Here is a 20,502-nt window from a genome sequence, read left to right on the forward strand (position 1 = left end):
ACGATCAGAAGCGAGACCTTGCCTCAGACCTCCAGTGACCTCACTGATGAGGTCATAAAAGACATCATGTACATCACAAAAGATCAAAGAAGTTCTAAAGCTTGCATGTCTTGCACGCCAAAATTGAGCCCATAAAGTTCTGTCAGACAGTCGAATCAGCAGCAACAAAAATGTCGAAGTGCTCCAAGAAAATCCATTTTCCGTGCCTTGAGCCACAAATCTCACTTGACTCCAGTGATGAAGACTTGACTAAAGTACGCGAGGATGACCTGAGTGAATCTGACTCAGAACTGGAGCAGGAAGCCCAGATAATTCCTGTGACAGCGGGGGAAATCAAAGAGATGCAGAGACGGCTGCAAGATTCCTTCGAAGAACAAGAGCTGCTAAGGAAGAAGGTCGAAAAAAATGAGAATTATATTAAATTACTTCAACGGGAACTGAGGAAGGAACACCACAGAGATCCAAGAAAGATTGAAGATATGTCACCTGAGTCATCTCACATTCCACCACCTCCGAAGGACAATGACACTGTGTGGAACACTTATTGGAAAAAGTTGTCCCATCAATTTGAAGATTACTTTGGAGATCTACTCGTCCAGCCAGAGGACCCAATTGCAAAGAAAGAGGACAAACTGAGACCTAAGAAGTTAGAAGAGAACATGAAACGGGCGGAACGAGATGCCATTCCTCTCCAAAATCTTTGCAATAACCTGGATGCCCTGTCCAACTGGAACTCTCGACACCTGTCTCTATTTTGGTTTGTCACATACCTCTACACAGCGTGGCATGGCTGGACCATCCCCATGTTGCTGCTGCTATTAATTCTCCGCCTTTCTTTGAATTATTTAATTACAAAAGGCTGGAATATTAACTGGAGCATCGTCCCGGAGCTGACTGAGCCGCTGGGACTACCAAAGGCACACCCGTCATGGAGAGAGAAGCTCCATCAGGTTCACGATGTTCTTCATCAAACCCAGAACCTGTTTGGACTGATAGCCGACTCCCTCGAGAAGGGAAAAAATCTGTTGATGTGGGTCAAGCCAGACACGACCATGAAGTTCTACATTTTACTGTGGGTGTTCTTCTTCTTTTCGTGCTTTTTACCATATCAGATGATGGGATCAATCTTAGTTTTTTCTGCCGGCCTAAAGTTCTTCATCGTTGACTCCATCTTTAACACTTACCCCAACCTAAGGAAGCGCTACGACACCTTCGCAGTTTTCTGGGAAAGGTTACCCGTCGACTCACAGCTGCAAGATCACAAAGACGACAAGCGCCACAGCCTGTTTGCTGTAACAAGGGCTCGACTGAGCAGCTTCACCGCTGCTCATTTCAGAAACGTTGGCAGCCCGTTCCATTTCCTGAAAAAGAAAAAACCATTTCATGAAATGTTTAACATCCCAGAGACAGAGCAACCTCTGCCTGAGTTTAAGACCGGCTGGCATTGCTATATGGTGAATAGAGACAGGAATATAACATCAAAAGAATTCGGCGGTTATGGAGTTCTCTATGTCACAGAGAATTATTTGTGTTTTAAGAACTCCATAACTAAGTTCCACACAGCTGTAAAATTGAAGGACATCACAGACTTCAAGAGGTATAAACTTATAACAGGACTGCCCGGCTCAGGTAGGGGGATGTCAATTGCAACGGCAACCACCAAAAAGCCACTCTTGTTTACTGCAATGATACACAGCAAACGGGCGTATCAAGCCATCTCCTCCCAGATGAGAAAGGTGTTTGAACAGGCAGCTCTGCAGTGTGCAAATATAGAGTGACTTGCACTCTAGTGCTGCAGCTACTTGGGAGGAGCACCAGGAGGCGACGACTCGGGAGGAGCAACAGGAGGCGACGACGCGGGAGGAGCACCAGGAGGCGACGACTCGGGAGGAGCACCAGGAGGCGACGACGCGGGAGGAACACCAGGAGGCGACGACGTGGGAGGAGCAACAAGAGGCGACGACTCGGGAAGAGCAACAGGAGGCGACGACGCGGGAGGAGCACCAGGAGGCGACGACTCGGGAGGAGCACCAGGAGGCGACGAGGGAACACTGGGACGACTAGGAGGCGACGACGCGGGAGGAGGCGACGACGCGGGAGGAGCACCAGGAGGCGACGACTCGGGAGGAGCACCAGGATATACTATATATATATATATATATATATATATATATATATATATATATATATATATATATATATATATATATTTTTTTTTTTCTTTTATTTGAGAAACATTAAAAATGCAAATAAAAATAAATAAATTCCTTCTTTCTAAAATAAGATATATATATATATATATATATATATATATATATACACACACATATGTGTAAATATACCTATATATGTGTATATATGTATATATATATATATATATACACACACACACACACACACACATATATATATATATGTATATACATACACATATATAGGTATATTTACATATATACATATTTTTATTTTTATTTGAGAAACATTAAAAATGCAAATAAAAATAAATAAATTCCTTTATTTACATTTACACACATATATATATATATATATATATATTTTTTTTTTCTTTTATTTGAGAAACATTAAAAATGCAAATAAAAATAAATAAATTCCTTCTTTCTAAAATATATATATATTATATATATATATATATATAATATATATATATATATATATATATATATATATATTTGTGTATATATATATATATATATATATATATATATATATATATATATATATATATATATATATATATATATTTGTGTATATATATATACACATATATAGGTATATTTACATATATACATATTTTATTTTTATTTGAGAAACATTAAAAATGCAAATATAAATTAATAAATTCCTTTATTTACATTTACATATATATATATATATATATATGTGTGTGTGTGTGTGTGTGTGTGTGTGTGTATATATGTAAAAAAAATTTCCTTCTCACCCACCGCAGGTTTTTTTCTTTATATATATAAATATAAAAATTCCCTTCTCACCCACCACGGGTGGTTCTTATCCTCTGAGCTCGGGTCCTCTACAAAAGGCCTGGGAGCTTGAGCGTCCTGCGCAGTATCTTGGCTGTGCCACGGACTGCACATTTCTGGACTGAGATGTCTGATGTTGTTCCTGGGATCTGTTGTAGCCACTGCTCCAGTTTGGGGGTTACTGCCCCGAGGGCCCCGATGACCACAGGCACCACTGTGGTCTTCACCTTCCAGGCCCTCTCCAGTTCTTCCCTGAGGCCCTGGTATTTCTCCAGTTTCTTGTGCTCCTTTTTCCTGATGTTGCAATCACTTGGTATCACTACATCTACCACAACGGCTTTCCTCTGATGTTTATCCACTACGACAACGTCTGCTTTGTTCGCCATTACCATTCTGTCTGTCTGGATCTGGAAGTCCCACAAGATCTTAGCTCTGGCGTTCTCCACCACCTTTGGGGGTGTTTCCCACTTTGATCTCGGGGTTTCCAGTCCATATTCTGCACAGATGTTTCTGTACACTATGCCTGCCACTTGGTTATATCGTTCCATGTACGCTTTCCCTGCCAGTATATTGCACCCTGCTGTTATGTGCTGGACTGTCTCAGGGGCCTCCTTGCACAACCTACACCTTGGGTCTTGTCTGGTGTGGTAGATCTGGGCCTCTATTGCTCTGGTGTTTAGGGCCTGTTCCTGGGCGGCCAGGATGAGGGCCTCTGTGCTGTCCTTGAGTCCAGCTTTTTCCAGCCATTGGTAGGATTTACTGATATCAGCCACTTGGGTTATTTGCTGGTGGTACATCCCATGTAGGGGCTTGTCCTCCCATGATGGTATCTCTGGCACCTCAACCTCCGTTCCCTGTTGTCTGAGACATTCACTGAGCACATTGTCTGTTGAGGCTTTGTCCCTGATGTATTTATGGATCTTAGTTGTTTCGTCCTGGACAGTGGTTCTCACACTCACTAGTCCTCTGCCTCCTTCCTTGCGGCTCGTGTACAGTCTCAGGGTGCTGGATTTGGGATGGAACCCTCCATGCATGGTTAGTAGCTTTCTAGTCTTAATATCTGTGGCTTTTATCTCCTCCTTTGGCCAGCTAATTATTCCAGCAAGGTATCTGATTACTGGCAGGGCATAGCTGTTTATCGCACGGATTTTGTTCTTGCCATTGAGCTGGCTTCTCAGGACTTGCCTTATTCGTTGGAGGTTGGAGGTATGGTTCCTTTCCTTGTGGCCTCATCAAGGTTGCCATTTGCTTGTGGTATACCTAGGTACTTGTAACTGTCCTCTATGTCTGCTATTGTAATTCCTTGTGGGAGTGAGACTCCCATATATATATATATATATATATATATATATATATATATATATATATATATTATATATATATATATATATATATATATATATTTGGCCATTATTGTTAAACTTAATGTTGATGTGTTTATTACAGGTGTGTCTATGGGACAGTTATGTATCGGTTCAACACAGGACGCATATTTAACGGCCAAATATGGGACGACTCCCTATTTCACGGGATGGGCGGCGATCCTATTCAGGGTTGCTGAGATACAGTTTTAATGGCGCTGGAGCGGAAAACCACAAACGCAAAAGTTCAATCTCATAGAAATCTACTGTTAATCTCTTCATGTTAAATAAATAAAAAGTATGACTTATTATTTAAGTATTTAGTCGTTATTTCAGCTTGACTCATGCAGAACTGATCTGATCGTTTCCATAACAACGATCAGAAGCGAGACCTTGCCTCAGACCTCCAGTGACCTCACTGATGAGGTCATAAAAGACATCATGTACATCACAAAAGATCAAAGAAGTTCTAAAGCTTGCATGTCTTGCACGCCAAAATTGAGCCCATAAAGTTCTGTCAGACAGTCGAATCAGCAGCAACAAAAATGTCGAAGTGCTCCAAGAAAATCCATTTTCCGTGCCTTGAGCCACAAATCTCACTTGACTCCAGTGATGAAGACTTGACTAAAGTACGCGAGGATGACCTGAGTGAATCTGACTCAGAACTGGAGCAGGAAGCCCAGATAATTCCTGTGACAGCGGGGGAAATCAAAGAGATGCAGAGACGGCTGCAAGATTCCTTCGAAGAACAAGAGCTGCTAAGGAAGAAGGTCGAAAAAAATGAGAATTATATTAAATTACTTCAACGGGAACTGAGGAAGGAACACCACAGAGATCCAAGAAAGATTGAAGATATGTCACCTGAGTCATCTCACATTCCACCACCTCCGAAGGACAATGACTCTGTGTGGAACACTTATTGGAAAAGGTTGTCCCATCAATTTGAAGATTACTTTGGAGATCTACTCGTCCAGCCAGAGGACCCAATTGCAAAGAAAGAGGACAAACTGAGACCTAAGAAGTTAGAAGAGAACATGAAACGGGCGGAACGAGATGCCATTCCTCTCCAAAATCTTTGCAATAACCTGGATGCCCTGTCCAACTGGAACTCTCGACACCTGTCTCTATTTTGGTTTGTCACATACCTCTACACAGCGTGGCATGGCTGGACCATCCCCATGTTGCTGCTGCTATTAATTCTCCGCCTTTCTTTGAATTATTTAATTACAAAAGGCTGGAATATTAACTGGAGCATCGTCCCGGAGCTGACTGAGCCGCTGGGACTACCAAAGGCACACCCGTCATGGAGAGAGAAGCTCCATCAGGTTCACGATGTTCTTCATCAAACCCAGAACCTGTTTGGACTGATAGCCGACACCCTCGAGAAGGGAAAAAATCTGTTGATGTGGGTCAAGCCAGACACGACCATGAAGTTCTACATTTTACTGTGGGTGTTCTTCTTCTTTTCGTGCTTTTTACCATATCAGATGATGGGATCAATCTTAGTTTTTTCTGCCGGCCTAAAGTTCTTCATCGTTGACTCCATCTTTAACACTTACCCCAACCTAAGGAAGCGCTACGACACCTTCGCAGTTTTCTGGGAAAGGTTACCCGTCGACTCACAGCTGCAAGATCACAAAGACGACAAGCGCCACAGCCTGTTTGCTGCAACAAGGGCTCGACTGAGCAGCTTCACCGCTGCTCATTTCAGAAACGTTGGCAGCCCGTTCCATTTCCTGAAAAAGAAAAAACCATTTCATGAAATGTTTAACATCCCAGAGACAGAGCAACCTCTGCCTGAGTTTAAGACCGGCTGGCATTGCTATATGGTGAATAGAGACAGGAATATAACATCAAAAGAATTCGGCGGTTATGGAGTTCTCTATGTCACAGAGAATTATTTGTGTTTTAAGAACTCCATAACCAAGTTCCACACAGCTGTAAAATTGAAGGACATCACAGACTTCAAGAGGTATAAACTTATAACAGGACTGCCCGGCTCAGGTAGGGGGATGTCAATTGCAACGGCAACCACCAAAAAGCCACTCTTGTTTACTGCAATGATACACAGCAAACGGGCGTATCAAGCCATCTCCTCCCAGATGAGAAAGGTGTTTGAACAGGCAGCTCTGCAGTGTGCAAATATAGAGTGACTTGCACTCTAGTGCTGCAGCTACTTGGGAGGAGCACCATGAGGCGACGACTCGGGAGGAGCAACAGGAGGCGACGACGCGGGAGGAGCACCAGGAGGCGACGACTCGGGAGGAGCACCAGGAGGCGACGACGCGGGAGGAACACCAGGAGGCGACGACGTGGGAGGAGCAACAAGAGGCGACGACTCGGGAAGAGCAACAGGAGGCGACGACGCGGGAGGAGCACCAGGAGGCGACGACTCGGGAGGAGCACCAGGAGGCGACGAGGGAACACTGGGACGACTAGGAGGCGACGACGCGGGAGGAGCACCAGGAGGCGACAACTCGGGAGGAGCACCAGGAGGCGACGACTCGGGAGGAGCACCAGGATATACTATATATATATATATATATATATATATATATATATATATATATATATATATATATATATATATATATATATTTTTTTTTTTCTTTTATTTGAGAAACATTAAAAATGCAAATAAAAATAAATAAATTCCTTCTTTCTAAAATAAGATATATATATATATATATATATATATATATATATATATATATATATATACACACATATTTGTAAATATACCTATATATGTGTATATATGTATATATATATATATACACACACACACATATATATATATATATATATATATATATATATATATATATATATATATATATATATATATATATATATATATATATATATATATATATATATATGTATATACATACACATATATAGGTATATTTACATATATACATATTTTTATTTTTATTTGAGAAACATTAAAAATGCAAATAAAAATAAATAAATTCCTTCTTTCTAAAATAAGATATATATATATATATACACACACATATGTGTATATATGTATATATATATATACACACACACACACACACATATATATATACACACACACACACACATATATATATATATATATATATATATATATATATATATATATATACAAATATATATATATATAATATATATATATATATATATATATATATATATATATATATATATATATATATATGTGTGTGTGTGTGTATATATGTAAAAAAAATTTCCTTCTCACCCACCGCGGGTGGTTCTTATCCTCTGAGCTCGGGTCCTCTACAAAAGGCCTGGGAGCTTGAGCGTCCTGCGCAGTATCTTGGCTGTGCCAAGGACTGCACATTTCTGGACTGAGATGTCTGATGTTGTTCCTGGGATCTGTTGTAGCCACTGCTCCAGTTTGGGGGTTACTGCCCCGAGGGCCCCGATGACCACATGCACCACTGTGGTCTTCACCTTCCAGGCCCTCTCCAGTTCTTCCCTGAGGCCCTGGTATTTCTCCAGTTTCTTGTGCTCCTTTTTTCTGATGTTGCAATCACTTGGTATTGCTACATCTACCACAACGGCTTTCCTCTGATGTTTATCCACTACGACAACGTCTGCTTTGTTCGCCATTACCATTCTGTCTGTCTGGATCTGGAAGTCCCACAAGATCTTAGCTCTGGCGTTCTCCACCACCTTTGGGGGTGTTTCCCACTTTGATCTCGGGGTTTCCAGTCCATATTCTGCACAGATGTTTCTGTACACTATGCCTGCCACTTGGTTATGTCGTTCCATGTACGCTTTCCCTGCCAGTATCTTGCACCCTGCTGTTATGTGCTGGACTGTCTCAGGGGCGTCCTTGCACAACCTACACCTTGGGTCTTGTCTGGTGTGGTAGATCTGGGCCTCTATTGCTCTGGTGTTTAGGGCCTGTTCCTGGGCGGCCAGGATGAGGGCCTCTGTGCTGTTCTTGAGTCCAGCTTTTTCCAGCCATTGGTAGGATTTACTGATATCAGCCACTTGGGTTATTTGCTGGTGGTACATCCCATGTAGGGGCTTGTCCTCCCATGATGGTATCTCTGGCACCTCAACCTCCGTTCCCTGTTGTCTGAGACATTCACTGAGCACATTGTCTGTTGAGGCTTTGTCCCTGATGTATTTATGGATCTTAGTTGTTTCGTCCTGGACAGTGGTTCTCACACTCACTAGTCCTCTGCCTCCTCCTTGCGGCTCATTTACAGTCTCATGGTGCTGGATTTGGGATGGAACCCTCCATGCATGGTTAGTAGCTTTCTAGTCTTAATATCTGTGGCTTTTATCTCCTCCTTTGGCCAGCTAATTATTCCAGCAGGGTATCTGATTACTGGCAGGGCATAGCTGTTTATCGCACAGATTTTGTTCTTGCCATTGAGCTGGCTTCTCAGGACTTGCCTTATTCGTTGGAGGTATTTAGCTGTGGCTCCTTTCCTTGTGGCCTCATCGAGGTTGCCATTTGCTTGTGGTATACCTAGGTACTTGTAACTGTCCTCTATGTCTGCTATTGTAATTCCTTGTGGGAGTGAGACTCCTTCTGTGCGGATCACCTTCCCCCTCTTTGTGATCAGCCGACCACACTTCTCTAGTCCGAATGACATCCCAATGTCAGTGCTGTAGATCCTGGTGGTGTGGATCAGTGAGTCGATGTCTCGCTCACTCTTGGCATACAGCTTGATGTCATCCATGTATAGAAGGTGACTGATGTTGGCCCCATTTTTGAGTCGGTATCCGTAGCCAGTCTTGTTGATAATTTGGCTGAGGGGGTTCAGGCCTATGCAGAACAGTAGCGGGGACAGAGCATCTCCTTGGTATATGCCACATTTGATGGACACTTGTGCAAGTGGTTTGCACAAGTGTCTCTCATGCAAAAGTATCTCTCATGGTATGAGGTAGGCAGTAGCTTGAAGGGTCTTGCCTAAGGACCCAGACTGGATTCGAACCCTGCCCTTCTCGGGTGATATTCTGATGCCTTATGTATTGAGCTATCCAGTCAGCTATATATATATATATATATATATATATATATATATATATATATATATATATATATATATATATATATATATATATATATATATATATATATATATATATAATATATATATATATATATATATATATATATATATATATATATATATATATATTCCCAAAATGTTTTACTGACTAAAAAGAGAAGGACTTGTTAGCCCCTCAATAGCCATAAAAAAATGGAGATGTCTCTCTCTGTACACCAACCTTGAGAAGTAATACAGAAGTCTAAGATCTGTCCTTTATGGGGAAAAGGGAGTTAAACAAGGTAACATTATATTTTTTTATATTTTTTAACACTGGAATCAATGCACTCAAATTAAAAGTCAGATTTTTCAAAAGTTTCTCAGGTTGTAAATAGACTTGAATAAGGACTCCTTTTTCCAAATTGTCGCCAGGTTTGGTAAGAAGTATGACCAGCAGTGTCTGCAGTGCATAATTTTGCCTTCGTTTTCTTTTGCGTAGAATATGACTGATGATAAGTAACCAGAGAGGTAAAGGTACAGCAGCTGCTATGTTAAGCAGTAAAGCATTAAGACCATAAGGCCTCTTTATTTTCATATACACACCTTTTAAGTAGATATTTTCATTTGAATGTTTTCATTTACAATTTTGTCCACTGAATGGATGCTTGCACATTGTTTTCACATCAAACTGACACAACGCCACTATAGACACAGTATGACAAAACCGACCAGGGCAAATATTAATGCATCTATGAGCCACGTTTCAGGTCAGCTGACATAGACAGAGCTTACGGACAATTTAGTGTAAAATCTCTACTTTGACCACAAGAAACTCACAGACAACCCACAAATAAACAGTGTACCAGATATGTGTTCTGCATGTCTTTTTTTTATAGCAAAATAAAAAAAATATATAATAATATTAATAAAATAAAACACAAAAAGACAAATTTGCCATTTTGGTGGCATCAACTTAAAACACATCTAATCTCAACATATAAATATACATTATATACAAAACAATCTTCTGAAACATAAAAAGATCAGTGCTTTGTATAATTAAATTACTACTGAAATACTAATCTTACAAAATAGCATTATTGGTTCAGCAATTTCCACTGAAGGCGTCCTTGGTATGATAGTCACTTCACATGTGTCTTTGTCTTTATTGGGGTGAGTTTGCATAAAACAGACAAGGCCCAGTTATAAGTTTCCCTGCATGGTATTTTAGTCTGTTTTTTTTTTTTTTGCATCTTTTGATCAATTATGGCTACCACCGAGATGCTGTGCAAAGAAATCAAGATAAGGTGGGGCAAAAATGGTTTTCCTACACACATTTAAGGCTTTTGTGATCATACATTCTCTATAAAAACAGATTTGAATTACAGAATCCCAAATATAAACCTCACAAATAAACCGTTTTCAGTAGTTTTTTTTTTTGTGTGTGTGTGTGTGTGTCCTTTTGTTTGCATAGTACAGTGCAGGTCAAAAAGAGTAGAAATAAGCCTGATTCATGCTACCGCTGAATTATGTGAGCATTTTCCTCCTCCTCATCGGCACAGGAACAGTGACTTCTTGTTGCTTCGCGGTTACGCTAGACAAAGCAGTGGAGGATTTGAGTTGAAACAGTCAAAGGCAGGTCCATGAGCATCGGTCTGTACATTCTCAAAGGCTTATTCGCTTTAGTTCAGTTATAGTCAGAGAGCACATCCAGTTATCAAGTTTTCAACAGCAGCAACTTGCGTTTTAAATAAATCCCAGTCTCTTCACACGTGTAAACAGTCCGCAAGGGATCCACTCTTCACAATAAGAAACACGTTCTGATTATTATACCTGGAAGAAACCAAGACAAATCACTTTTAGTCTCAGTTGTCAGATGAAAACACTAAAGTATCCTTTTTTTGTGGGCTGAGTGGTACATCTCCTTAAATATCACTTAGTACCTCAAAAAAGCTGAATAATACTAAAACATATTTTAACACAGAGATTTTGTTATACCTATGTTATGAAATACACAATCATTGGCAAGAATGATGATTTGACAGTTCTCCAAAAATAACCATTAAAAATTAGGGTAAGCCACAAAACATGGCAGTTCACAGAGTGCTTTTTCAAAGCACATAAATGGAAAGTTAAGTGAAAAGAAAAAAATGTGATAGTAAAAAGTGCACAAACAGATCAGGGCCCCAGAGTCTCGAGGAAGAGCACCGAGGTACTAAGTCCAGGTTCCTTGAGGTTTAGTGTGAATTTTCATTAGTTAATGATGCTGTAGAGAGGCATGCCATCTGCTGGTGTTGAGCCACTGCCAATTTAAGAGCTCTGCATGCTTCCTTCTCCTGATAAGCTGTATGAAGATCTTTATTTCCATTTCCAGTCAGACATGGCAGCAGCCCACACTGCCAATAGTACTAATACCTGGTTTAATGACCAGGGTATCATTGTTTTAGATTGGTCAGAAAATTGACCAGTCCTAGACCTCTTACATAATCTGAAGAGTTTTGTCAAAAGGAAGATGAAAAATACCAGAAAAGCATCCTGGTTTAAGATCACGTTCAAAGCGACCTCAATACCTCAGCTGAGGCGTAGGCTGATCTCCTTCATGCCACATTGGATTGGCATGGAGGAGATCAGCCTGATATAGTACTCCATACAAAAGTATTCCAGATCAATGGCCTGCCATAATCATCAAAATTAACAGAAATATTTAAAGTATTGCTTTACATCCAATGATTTACTAATACATATAAGTTCTTCTTTTGCATTGAATGACTAAACATCAACAAATGTTTCTATAATATTCTTAGGAAAATACTTACCTCAGTTGCAATGATGCATTCTTGCCTCTCTTCTCCTATTACAAAGACAGACTGATAGACTGACTCTTTAGAGGAGCATATTGTTGATATTCTACAGTCTGACAGGTCACTGAAATACAAGATGCAAGAAATTAGTTAGTGAACTTATAAATGATGAAAAATTTCTTCCTTTGCCAAATCATACCCTCATTTCATATTGTCATTATTATCAGTTCATTAATGTTTTTAGTAAGTATTTTAATTATTTTCTTTAGATAGACACACATAGAAATGTTGAAATCTATGGTATCATTCAAATTAATTTGCCATTATGGTCAGAAATGTTTGCACAACCCCCTCTTTCTTTCGATTGGGGCTGTGATCCCCATTTTGCTCGTTCAAAAAGTCTGAAATGTGATGCATTAAGATTCCTGATCAAACTAAAATGAATGCTAAGTACTCTGCTGGCAGGTATTTACTGCAGCCATAAAAAACACATTTCCTCACAGTAAAGTATGAGTAGATTAATGAAAAATTACCATAAAGCCCTAGTTGTCAATGTTGGCACAAAAGTTAGTAAAATAGAAAACAACCAGTCCAGACAAGAACAATATGGCAAATGAGTGAAATGACCAGAACCCACAAAGATCTCTCTGGGAGGCTTATTTTTTTCTTTCTGTGCCCTTACCTGTACATTCTACTCAAATGTTTTCTTTCTTCTAATGTCTTTTCACAGTTTTCATCTTTGCCCAGGAGTGACAGTTCATCCTTGTACCTCATGGGGGATTTGTAGTCCAGCTGATAGCTATTGATGTACTTATGGTTAGACTTTTCTGAGGGACAATCCACCTCCAGACCGATCTTCTTGTTTGTGTTCTTTAGTTCAACAGAGGAGATGAGGTTCTCCTTCTGAAAGTCCATCCTGGAGAGGTTGTTCATCGTCTTGGAGTCAAGCTCCTTGTCCCGCTGTTTTTTTCTGTTGCGTACTATCACCACCGTCATGCAGAGAAGCACAAGAACAGTAACCAGACCAACACCCAAGCCGACGGCAACCAAGTTCAGCTTTTCGCTGGGCTCCAAACTGGTGTTGGGACTGGAGGTGTTCACTGAGCGCTGGTTGCTGTTCTGACACTGGAAACCGTTGTAGTGGGCAGCGCACAGGCAGGTGGGCTTGCCTGTGGGTCCATAGGTGCAGGTCCCACCGTTGAGGCAGGGCATAGAGGTGCAGCGGTTCATGGGCCTGTCACAGCGGCGGCCCATGTACCCCGGCGGGCAGATGCAGGTGTAGTCATTGATGCGGTCTACACAGGTTGAGCCGTTAGAGCATGGATTCTGGCGCATTCATCGATGTTGATCTCACAACGCAGCCCAGAGAAACCTGAGCGACAGCTGCACACTCTGAGGTTACCCTGAACCACACAATGTCCACCTAATGAAGCAAACAAAATGGCACAGCAAATCATTTGAATGCAGTTATTTAGTATTTGTACATAAATTAAATATTTTGGCTCTGATATTTTTTATTCTCTTGTCTACATGCAAATTGGGTTTCTGGTGAAAAAAAGAAATTGATTTTTAAAGACTTTTAAAGACCAAAATTGAAAATGTGCTAAAAAAAAAAAAAAAACAGCATAATAGCAGAGGCTTGTACTGGTTGTTCCACATCTGTTTAATTTCATTTTGATTAAACTTCAAATGTAAGATGAATAATTTATTACATAAATCATATTTATTTCTAGTCTTTTTGGATTAGATTGTAATGAAATTATTATTGACTTTTTCACCTCCTGGTGGTGCAGGATGGGTGCTACAGTAATTTTGAAACAATGTAAATGCAAATGATCAAACACCATCCTACTGCAAATCTACAAATTTATATATGTAGGATGGAAAACTGAAAACAACAACATGTTGGTGGGTTTAAATTATTATAAAGGGCAACTAACGGTATTATCATCAAATCAGAAGCATTGATTTGATCTTTTAAACACCAAAACAACAATTAGATGCATTTAAATTTCTAAAATGTGCATTTCAAAGGTTACAGTTTCAGAAAATGCATGACTAGAATCCAATTTACATATGCGGGATGGATAAAAAAATATGTATTTTTTTTCATGGAAGAGGAGACCTAAATTATTAAAACTGATGTGTATCTACTGGATCCAGGTGTAGCTCAAATGAAGGAATACACTCAGTTTCAAAAAAAACTTTTGTAAAAGTGTACTTAGGGCCGGAAGTTGATGTTTTACCGTTGGCGCATTGCAGCGATGTACATTTATCCACTTTCTTCTCACAGTTGAGTCCAGTGTATCCAGCTGGACACTCGCATATGTAACTTCTTCCATTGTCCTGCTCTTTGCACTTGCCACCCTGGAAGCAAGGCCTGTCTGCACAAGTCAGTATCCGGTGTTCACAGTGTGGCCCTTCAAACCCGTTTGGGCATATGCATGAGTAGCCTGTCTCTGAGTCCTGCAGGAGAAAAAAGGGAAAACAAAGTTTATTAAAAAAATGAAATGTTAAATGTTTTTTTCATTGTATTTTCCCTGACAAACTCCATTCTTCTTAGTCTGAATTCTATTTCCAGTACATAGTCTGTGAACTGGGTCATCGACTGACTTGACAATCGATAGCATCCTCCTGGAGCTGCAGATAGACCAAGGCGAAAACAAAAACAGGAAAGCCTGTGTTGTGGGAAAGGAGAGCGAGCGACTTCCTGGACTCACCACGCAGCGGCCTCCGTTGTGGCAGGGCTTGCTGTCACACTCCATGACCTCTAAATCACAGTTCTCCCCAGCGAAGCCTGGCAGGCAGGCGCAGGTGTAGTAACCCTCGCCTGTGTTCATGCACGTGGCCCCATTGGCACAGGGTTTGTGATTGGTGCAGTAGTTCAGATCTGTAAACAAAACAGAACATAAAAAAACTGGTGAAAACGTCAGTCCTTTTAGCTTTATCTTAAACATCCAGCATCCTGTTGTTTTTGAGAAATAAGGAGCACCTTGATCACAGAAGATGCCTCCCCAGCCCTCTTTGCAGGTGCACTGATACGGCTCCTCGCAGGTACCGTGTTTACAGGACGGATGAAGTTTACACACATCACAAAACAGTCCCTGCCAGCCCTCTCTGCATCTGTTCACACATAAAACAGGACCGTTGGCTCAAGCATAAACTTAAACTCACACGTAAACAAAACTCAGAGGAACAAATGAAAGAGTACAGACCCTGAGGTCTTCTTCTTACAGCATTATTACTCTTTAACACCGGCAATTTTTTAATCTCTAACGTTACATTATATGTTATCACACGTTAATACTTACATGCACTCTCCTGGTATTTGACAGGTCCCATTGCTTTCATTGCAGCCTTCAAGGCAGATGGCTGAAAATGGAAATTAAAAGTTTCACTCTGTTCATTAAGTATTTATATAAAAATTATGTTGATAAGCATTTCATCACGCTATAATGATCTCCTGCTATTATATGAGAATCTTTCATTGCAGGCCCATTATACTTGCTCCCTTGTGATGTACTGATTTTGCACAGCTTTTACACTCTTTCAGCGTGCTGCTGTAGTGCAGCAGATGCCTGTTTGCAGGGACAGCTGCACCCATTGTTTCCAGAGGACGGTTCGAGACCCGGTTGCAGCTGCTGCCCCGCGCCGTATCAACAAAAGAAACCCTCAATTTAGTGGCGCGTGGCGTCCGATAATGCCGCGATTAACCCCAGCGCGTGCTGCTGCTTCGACCACCGCGTGGGATTAAAGCGCAAGCGCCCAGAGAGAAAGTTAAATTAAGGCTCAGCAGTGGCAGTTCTTGAATGGAGCCCGGGGTGAGCTATATTTTTAAGAGTGAAGGTTTCAGAAATCTGTAATCAATAGATAACTATTCAGTCTAATGTTGGTCAGTCCATATGTTTGTGTTTTAACACTTATTTTAATCTAAATCAGCTAATAATGATTTTTTAAAAAGTGTATGCAATATGCTCTTTTTTTGTTTATGAATTTCTGACTTAAGCACAGTCTTCTCAGAAAAGAAGGAAACCTTGAAAGTTTTGGTGCACCAAATAAAAACATATCTTTTACAAAGGCATTTTACATGTTAAAGATTAATTATTTACCCATTTGATCATGGCATGTTTTATGGAAATAATGATGCACACCATCTGGAACATGTTACATCTCTGTGACTGTGTTACATTGCCACATACAGGCCAATCATATTTACTGTTAGTGTTTTGTGTACTTTCTTGTGGAACAAGGTGTTTTGAGAATTCTTCTTCAAGAATCAAGAAAATTGCAAAAATTTTATTTGAAGGCCTAAAATAGAAGATGTGAAAGCTTTGAAGTCTCTTTGAATTTAGCTGTCACTGTACTGTAATTTGCATGTGTAACAGAAACGTGTGTGGAATTAAAAACTAATCCTATCCCACCTGATTCTGCCTTTTGAAATCCAGCCCCTGTTGAATAATCTACTCCAGGTTTGATTAGTGTAAAAATATAAACTAGAAAAAGTTATATGAACTTAATTTTTTTTTAAGAAAAATAAACTATACAATAGCCTTTTAATTGGCCAAAACATAAAATGGGAATAGGATGCTTTCTTTCCTTTTGCATGGTCATATAATATTTCAATGCTTTTACTACACAACACAAGGGAGCCCCTTACCCATTGATTGAACATACAAAAAAACAAGAACAAAGTTATTTGGGTGCAACTGAAACATATATGATTTTTTTAAAGCAGGGCACCCTTCTAGCATAAGGGCACCCTTGGCAGAGAGCCAGATCACCAACATCCACAGCTCAGTTGTATCTCCTGTCACCAGCTGAATTAATTTTTAGCATGTAACTTTTATGTAAAACATGAAGACTGTAGACAAAGAATTTTGGTTTCTCCTCAATTACAATCAAATACATCAAAGGCAATTATGAACACACAGTTCAAATGATTAAAAGACACATCCACATTAATTAAACTAACATAGCATCTTCACATCCTTATTTCAACCTATCATTCTCTCAAACCAAAGTCAAGACCACCATCCTTATCTTATTTCAGCAAAAGCAAATCCAAGTGTTTGTCCTCATCCACTCATGCTTACGTTTATCGCAGTATTCTCCCTTCCATCCCGGCAGACAGTCTATGTGTCCATCAGGTGTGCAGGTGTAGTGGCCGAAACGGTCGTCTCTTGGAGCGCAAATTCTTGAGCAGGTGGCCCCGTAGTAATTTTCTTTGCAGACGATTCGATATGAGTACCTTAGCTCTGTCTGCGTCCCCATCCCTGTCTGTTCAACCTGGGACCACTCAGGCCCTATTTCCAGCTGGCTTTGGGTGGCAAAGGAGCTGATCAATAATTCAGGGTTGTTGGAATCTGTAGAAAAAACAGTAAGGCATAAATTCAAATTGCAGTTGTTTAGCCCGCAAAGTTGTTATTTTAGAGGGTGAAACTGGGTTTCTTGATTTCTTACACCAATGTTTCTCTAAGATTTAGCAGAGAAAGTATGAAAAGTATCCATGGTTTTTCTACAAGTTCATATTCCGACCGAAAAGATGCAACAAATAAAACATTCGTATGGAAAAGATTCCCTTGTGAAAACAAACATTGGAACGAACATTTGACCCCCCCGTCCAATCACGCCTTTGTCTCCCTCTAGCGGTACAAAAGCAGCAGACATCTCCTTACCTCCGGGCTGCTCCGCTGCAGGAGAATACCAAGCTTCAATAACCAAAGAGAAAGCACCCTGAGGAAAAAGAAGTCCTTTTAAACTCACAAATAAAACTAAACGAAGATTGGTAAACGATTTATTGCATGTTTCAGAATTGTTTAAATCGCATCATTTTTTGTTAATTTTCATACACAAGTGTGAAAATTATTAAATATATGTAGACGTGCTTTCAGTTCATTATAAGGGGTAATATAAAGCGAGAACATTAAGTAGCAGATTGGCTTTACTTTAGAAAAAAAATTATAACAAAATGGATTGTAAAACCATAACATTAGAATATTCAAGATTGGAATTATATACATTAATGTTTTTGGGTTGTTTTTTTTTCTTTTGTTATTTTTATATAGAATTTTTTGTAGCGAAATTATATATATAAATGATAAACTAAGATAAATAATAATGTCATTAATTTCGAGGAGTTCCAGACATGTTGCCTTAAAATGTGACCAGCGCGTGCTCTCACCGGCCAGGTGAAGTTGAGCGGCAGCCGCACGGTCGTGTCCGGTTGGATGCTGAAGGAGTCGGTCCCCAGGACAGGTGTGCTCGCTCTGCCGAATATGCACCTTCCAGGAGACACCTCCTTCTGGAAGTTCTTCAGACAAACCCTGAAATAAGTCCTGCAGCCATCCGCGCTGCAGCCGCGTCCGTTCGCCAGCAAAGCTTTTGTATTTTGAAAGTGGTGAAGATCTATCTCGAACACGCTTGATCCCAAAACCTAAGAGGGAATTAAGAGTGAGCGCAGAACAGATATAGCCTATATATATTTATGTAGATGACATTAAATAAAATAATAACAGTAATAAAAAAAAAATACCTGAGTAAATAACATCATAACTATTGCGGTGATAGAGGTGAACCAATCGGCCATCCTTTAGAGTTTTATGTTCGTATCCCAGAAATCAGTTCACCCTCCCACAAAAAAATGTTTCAATTCCAAATAAAGAGCAAAAAAAAAAAAAAAAAAAAAAAAAGAAAAAAAAGAAAAAGTAAAAAGAAACTGAATTCAATAAATATAATCCTTCTTCAAAACCCTGTTGGTAATAAAATCCGCAATCCGTATCCAGAAGAGGGGAAAAAAGTTCAAAAAGACCGAGTTATCTATCCAGTGCTGGACGTTAAACAATCATCAGTAACGTCAATATCCACAAGTGAGTCATTCTGCGGTCTTTATGTGGCCCATCCATCGTGCCGGTCGGCTGGTGTCTGACTCTGCTGTGCTGATGCGGGGCTTGTGTTGCCAACAGTGATGCGAGCATGTGACGGAGCATCAGCGCATGGTGGCTCCCAGTGAGGGGCGTCTGACCCCTCCTGCTTTATATACCAGCAGTTAACACCACCCACTGTCCTCTCCACCTTCCTTTCTGCTTGGAGTGTAAACATCAACACATCCAGTGCATGCAAGTCTTAACAAAAATGTCTTTAAATTCACCTGTTTTCACAGATTTCTCCTCTGGATGTACAATCTATTGTTTGCTGTAGACTAATGCAGGGCAGGGCATATTGTGAACCCAAAGAATAATTATAGATTTAAATGCTTTTTAAATAAAATCAGAAAACTGTGGTGTACATTTGTGTTAGAACAACCTTTTAAATGTCACCAGCTTTGCATAAGGAATTATTTTTTCTATAAAATAGCTCAAGCTCATTGAAACTGTTTGTGAAGATGACTTTTCAGATCTAATAAGAGCGTCGCAAAGTATGAGCTCTTAGCTGATCCAGTCTAAAAGATGGACATGCTGTGATCTAAATAATTCCACTGCAGCTCAGATTGCTACAGCCTTTCTTTCCTTGTTTTTAGCTTCATCTGTTCTCATCAGATCTGAGCTGTTTCCCCATCACTCTGAAGAAAAGCACCAGCAAAGTGTGACATTTTCACCGCTCTCTGGGTTTTCATTGTGATGTGTGTGTTTTGTAGGTAGGATAAAAAGTTAATCTTGACCTCATCCGACCAGATCACCTTTTTCCTCATAATTTTTATTTATTTATTTATTTAATTTTTCATGGTGCTCTATTAATTTGGTGACTTCTGGAGGCAAATAATTGCACCGGATTTTATTTTGGGGTAACACAGTAAAGATATCATAGTAAGGGTATAATTTAAATAAACACCATACTTTTCAGATTTTCCTTGGATTTTATGCTTATTCACTAATTTGTGTTGGTCTTTTAAATGAAGACCTAATAAAGTGCATTGACGGTTGTGACAAAAAGTAAAACATAAAAAAGTTCTAAGCAGAGGAAAATATTTTCCAAAATCCAAATTTGTTTTGCACAAGAAGGAAAACTAAAGAAATGTTTCAGACCTCGTATTATTTCTTTATCTTCTTTGTGTTTATTTTAGAAGATAAAACAGAACTCTATATAAGATAATGGAGCCATACTGTAAACACTTTGTCCATGTTAAATCAGCTGAGAAATCTCCGTTTTGAGAAACTTGCCAGTGCATAGCGAAGCAAAAACAACTATTCCTCTTCTCACTGTAAATGTTTGGAGAATTATACTTCTTATAGGTAATATTATACCACCAGTTCTGCCAGTTTGATTTATTTCTCTTTCTGAATGGTTTGGAAAGGCCATCCAGGCATGCTCACATGATGCA

At 39.8% G+C, this 20,502-nt stretch overlaps 2 protein-coding genes and 1 pseudogene across 2 annotated transcripts; 2 read left to right on the forward strand and 1 right to left on the reverse strand.

Annotated features, from left to right (window-relative positions):
• Positions 1-58: 58 nt before the first annotated feature.
• On the forward strand, positions 59-2,132 carry LOC129365359 (GRAM domain-containing protein 4-like). The gene has a single exon (XM_055038525.1). It carries the CDS (start codon positions 171-173, stop codon positions 1,776-1,778), a length of 1,608 nt encoding a protein of 535 aa, XP_054894500.1. The 5' UTR covers positions 59-170; the 3' UTR covers positions 1,779-2,132.
• A 2,322-nt stretch (positions 2,133-4,454) lies between these two features.
• LOC129365367 (GRAM domain-containing protein 4-like) lies at positions 4,455-6,820 on the forward strand. The gene has a single exon (XM_055038534.1). It carries the CDS (start codon positions 4,906-4,908, stop codon positions 6,511-6,513), a length of 1,608 nt encoding a protein of 535 aa, XP_054894509.1. The 5' UTR covers positions 4,455-4,905; the 3' UTR covers positions 6,514-6,820.
• A 3,099-nt stretch (positions 6,821-9,919) lies between these two features.
• LOC129365642 (delta-like protein 4) lies at positions 9,920-19,172 on the reverse strand (annotated as a pseudogene).
• Positions 19,173-20,502: the final 1,330 nt, after the last annotated feature.

Source organism: Poeciliopsis prolifica, unplaced genomic scaffold, assembly GCF_027474105.1.
Source record: "Poeciliopsis prolifica strain line A6 unplaced genomic scaffold, Auburn_PproV2 SCAFFOLD013, whole genome shotgun sequence".
Taxonomy (NCBI): domain Eukaryota; kingdom Metazoa; phylum Chordata; class Actinopteri; order Cyprinodontiformes; family Poeciliidae; genus Poeciliopsis; species Poeciliopsis prolifica.

Coding starts and splice junctions, on each gene's coding strand:
- LOC129365359 (XM_055038525.1), top strand. CDS start 171: ATGTCGAAGTGCTCCAAGAAAATCCATTTTCCGTGCCTTGAGCCACAA.
- LOC129365367 (XM_055038534.1), top strand. CDS start 4,906: ATGTCGAAGTGCTCCAAGAAAATCCATTTTCCGTGCCTTGAGCCACAA.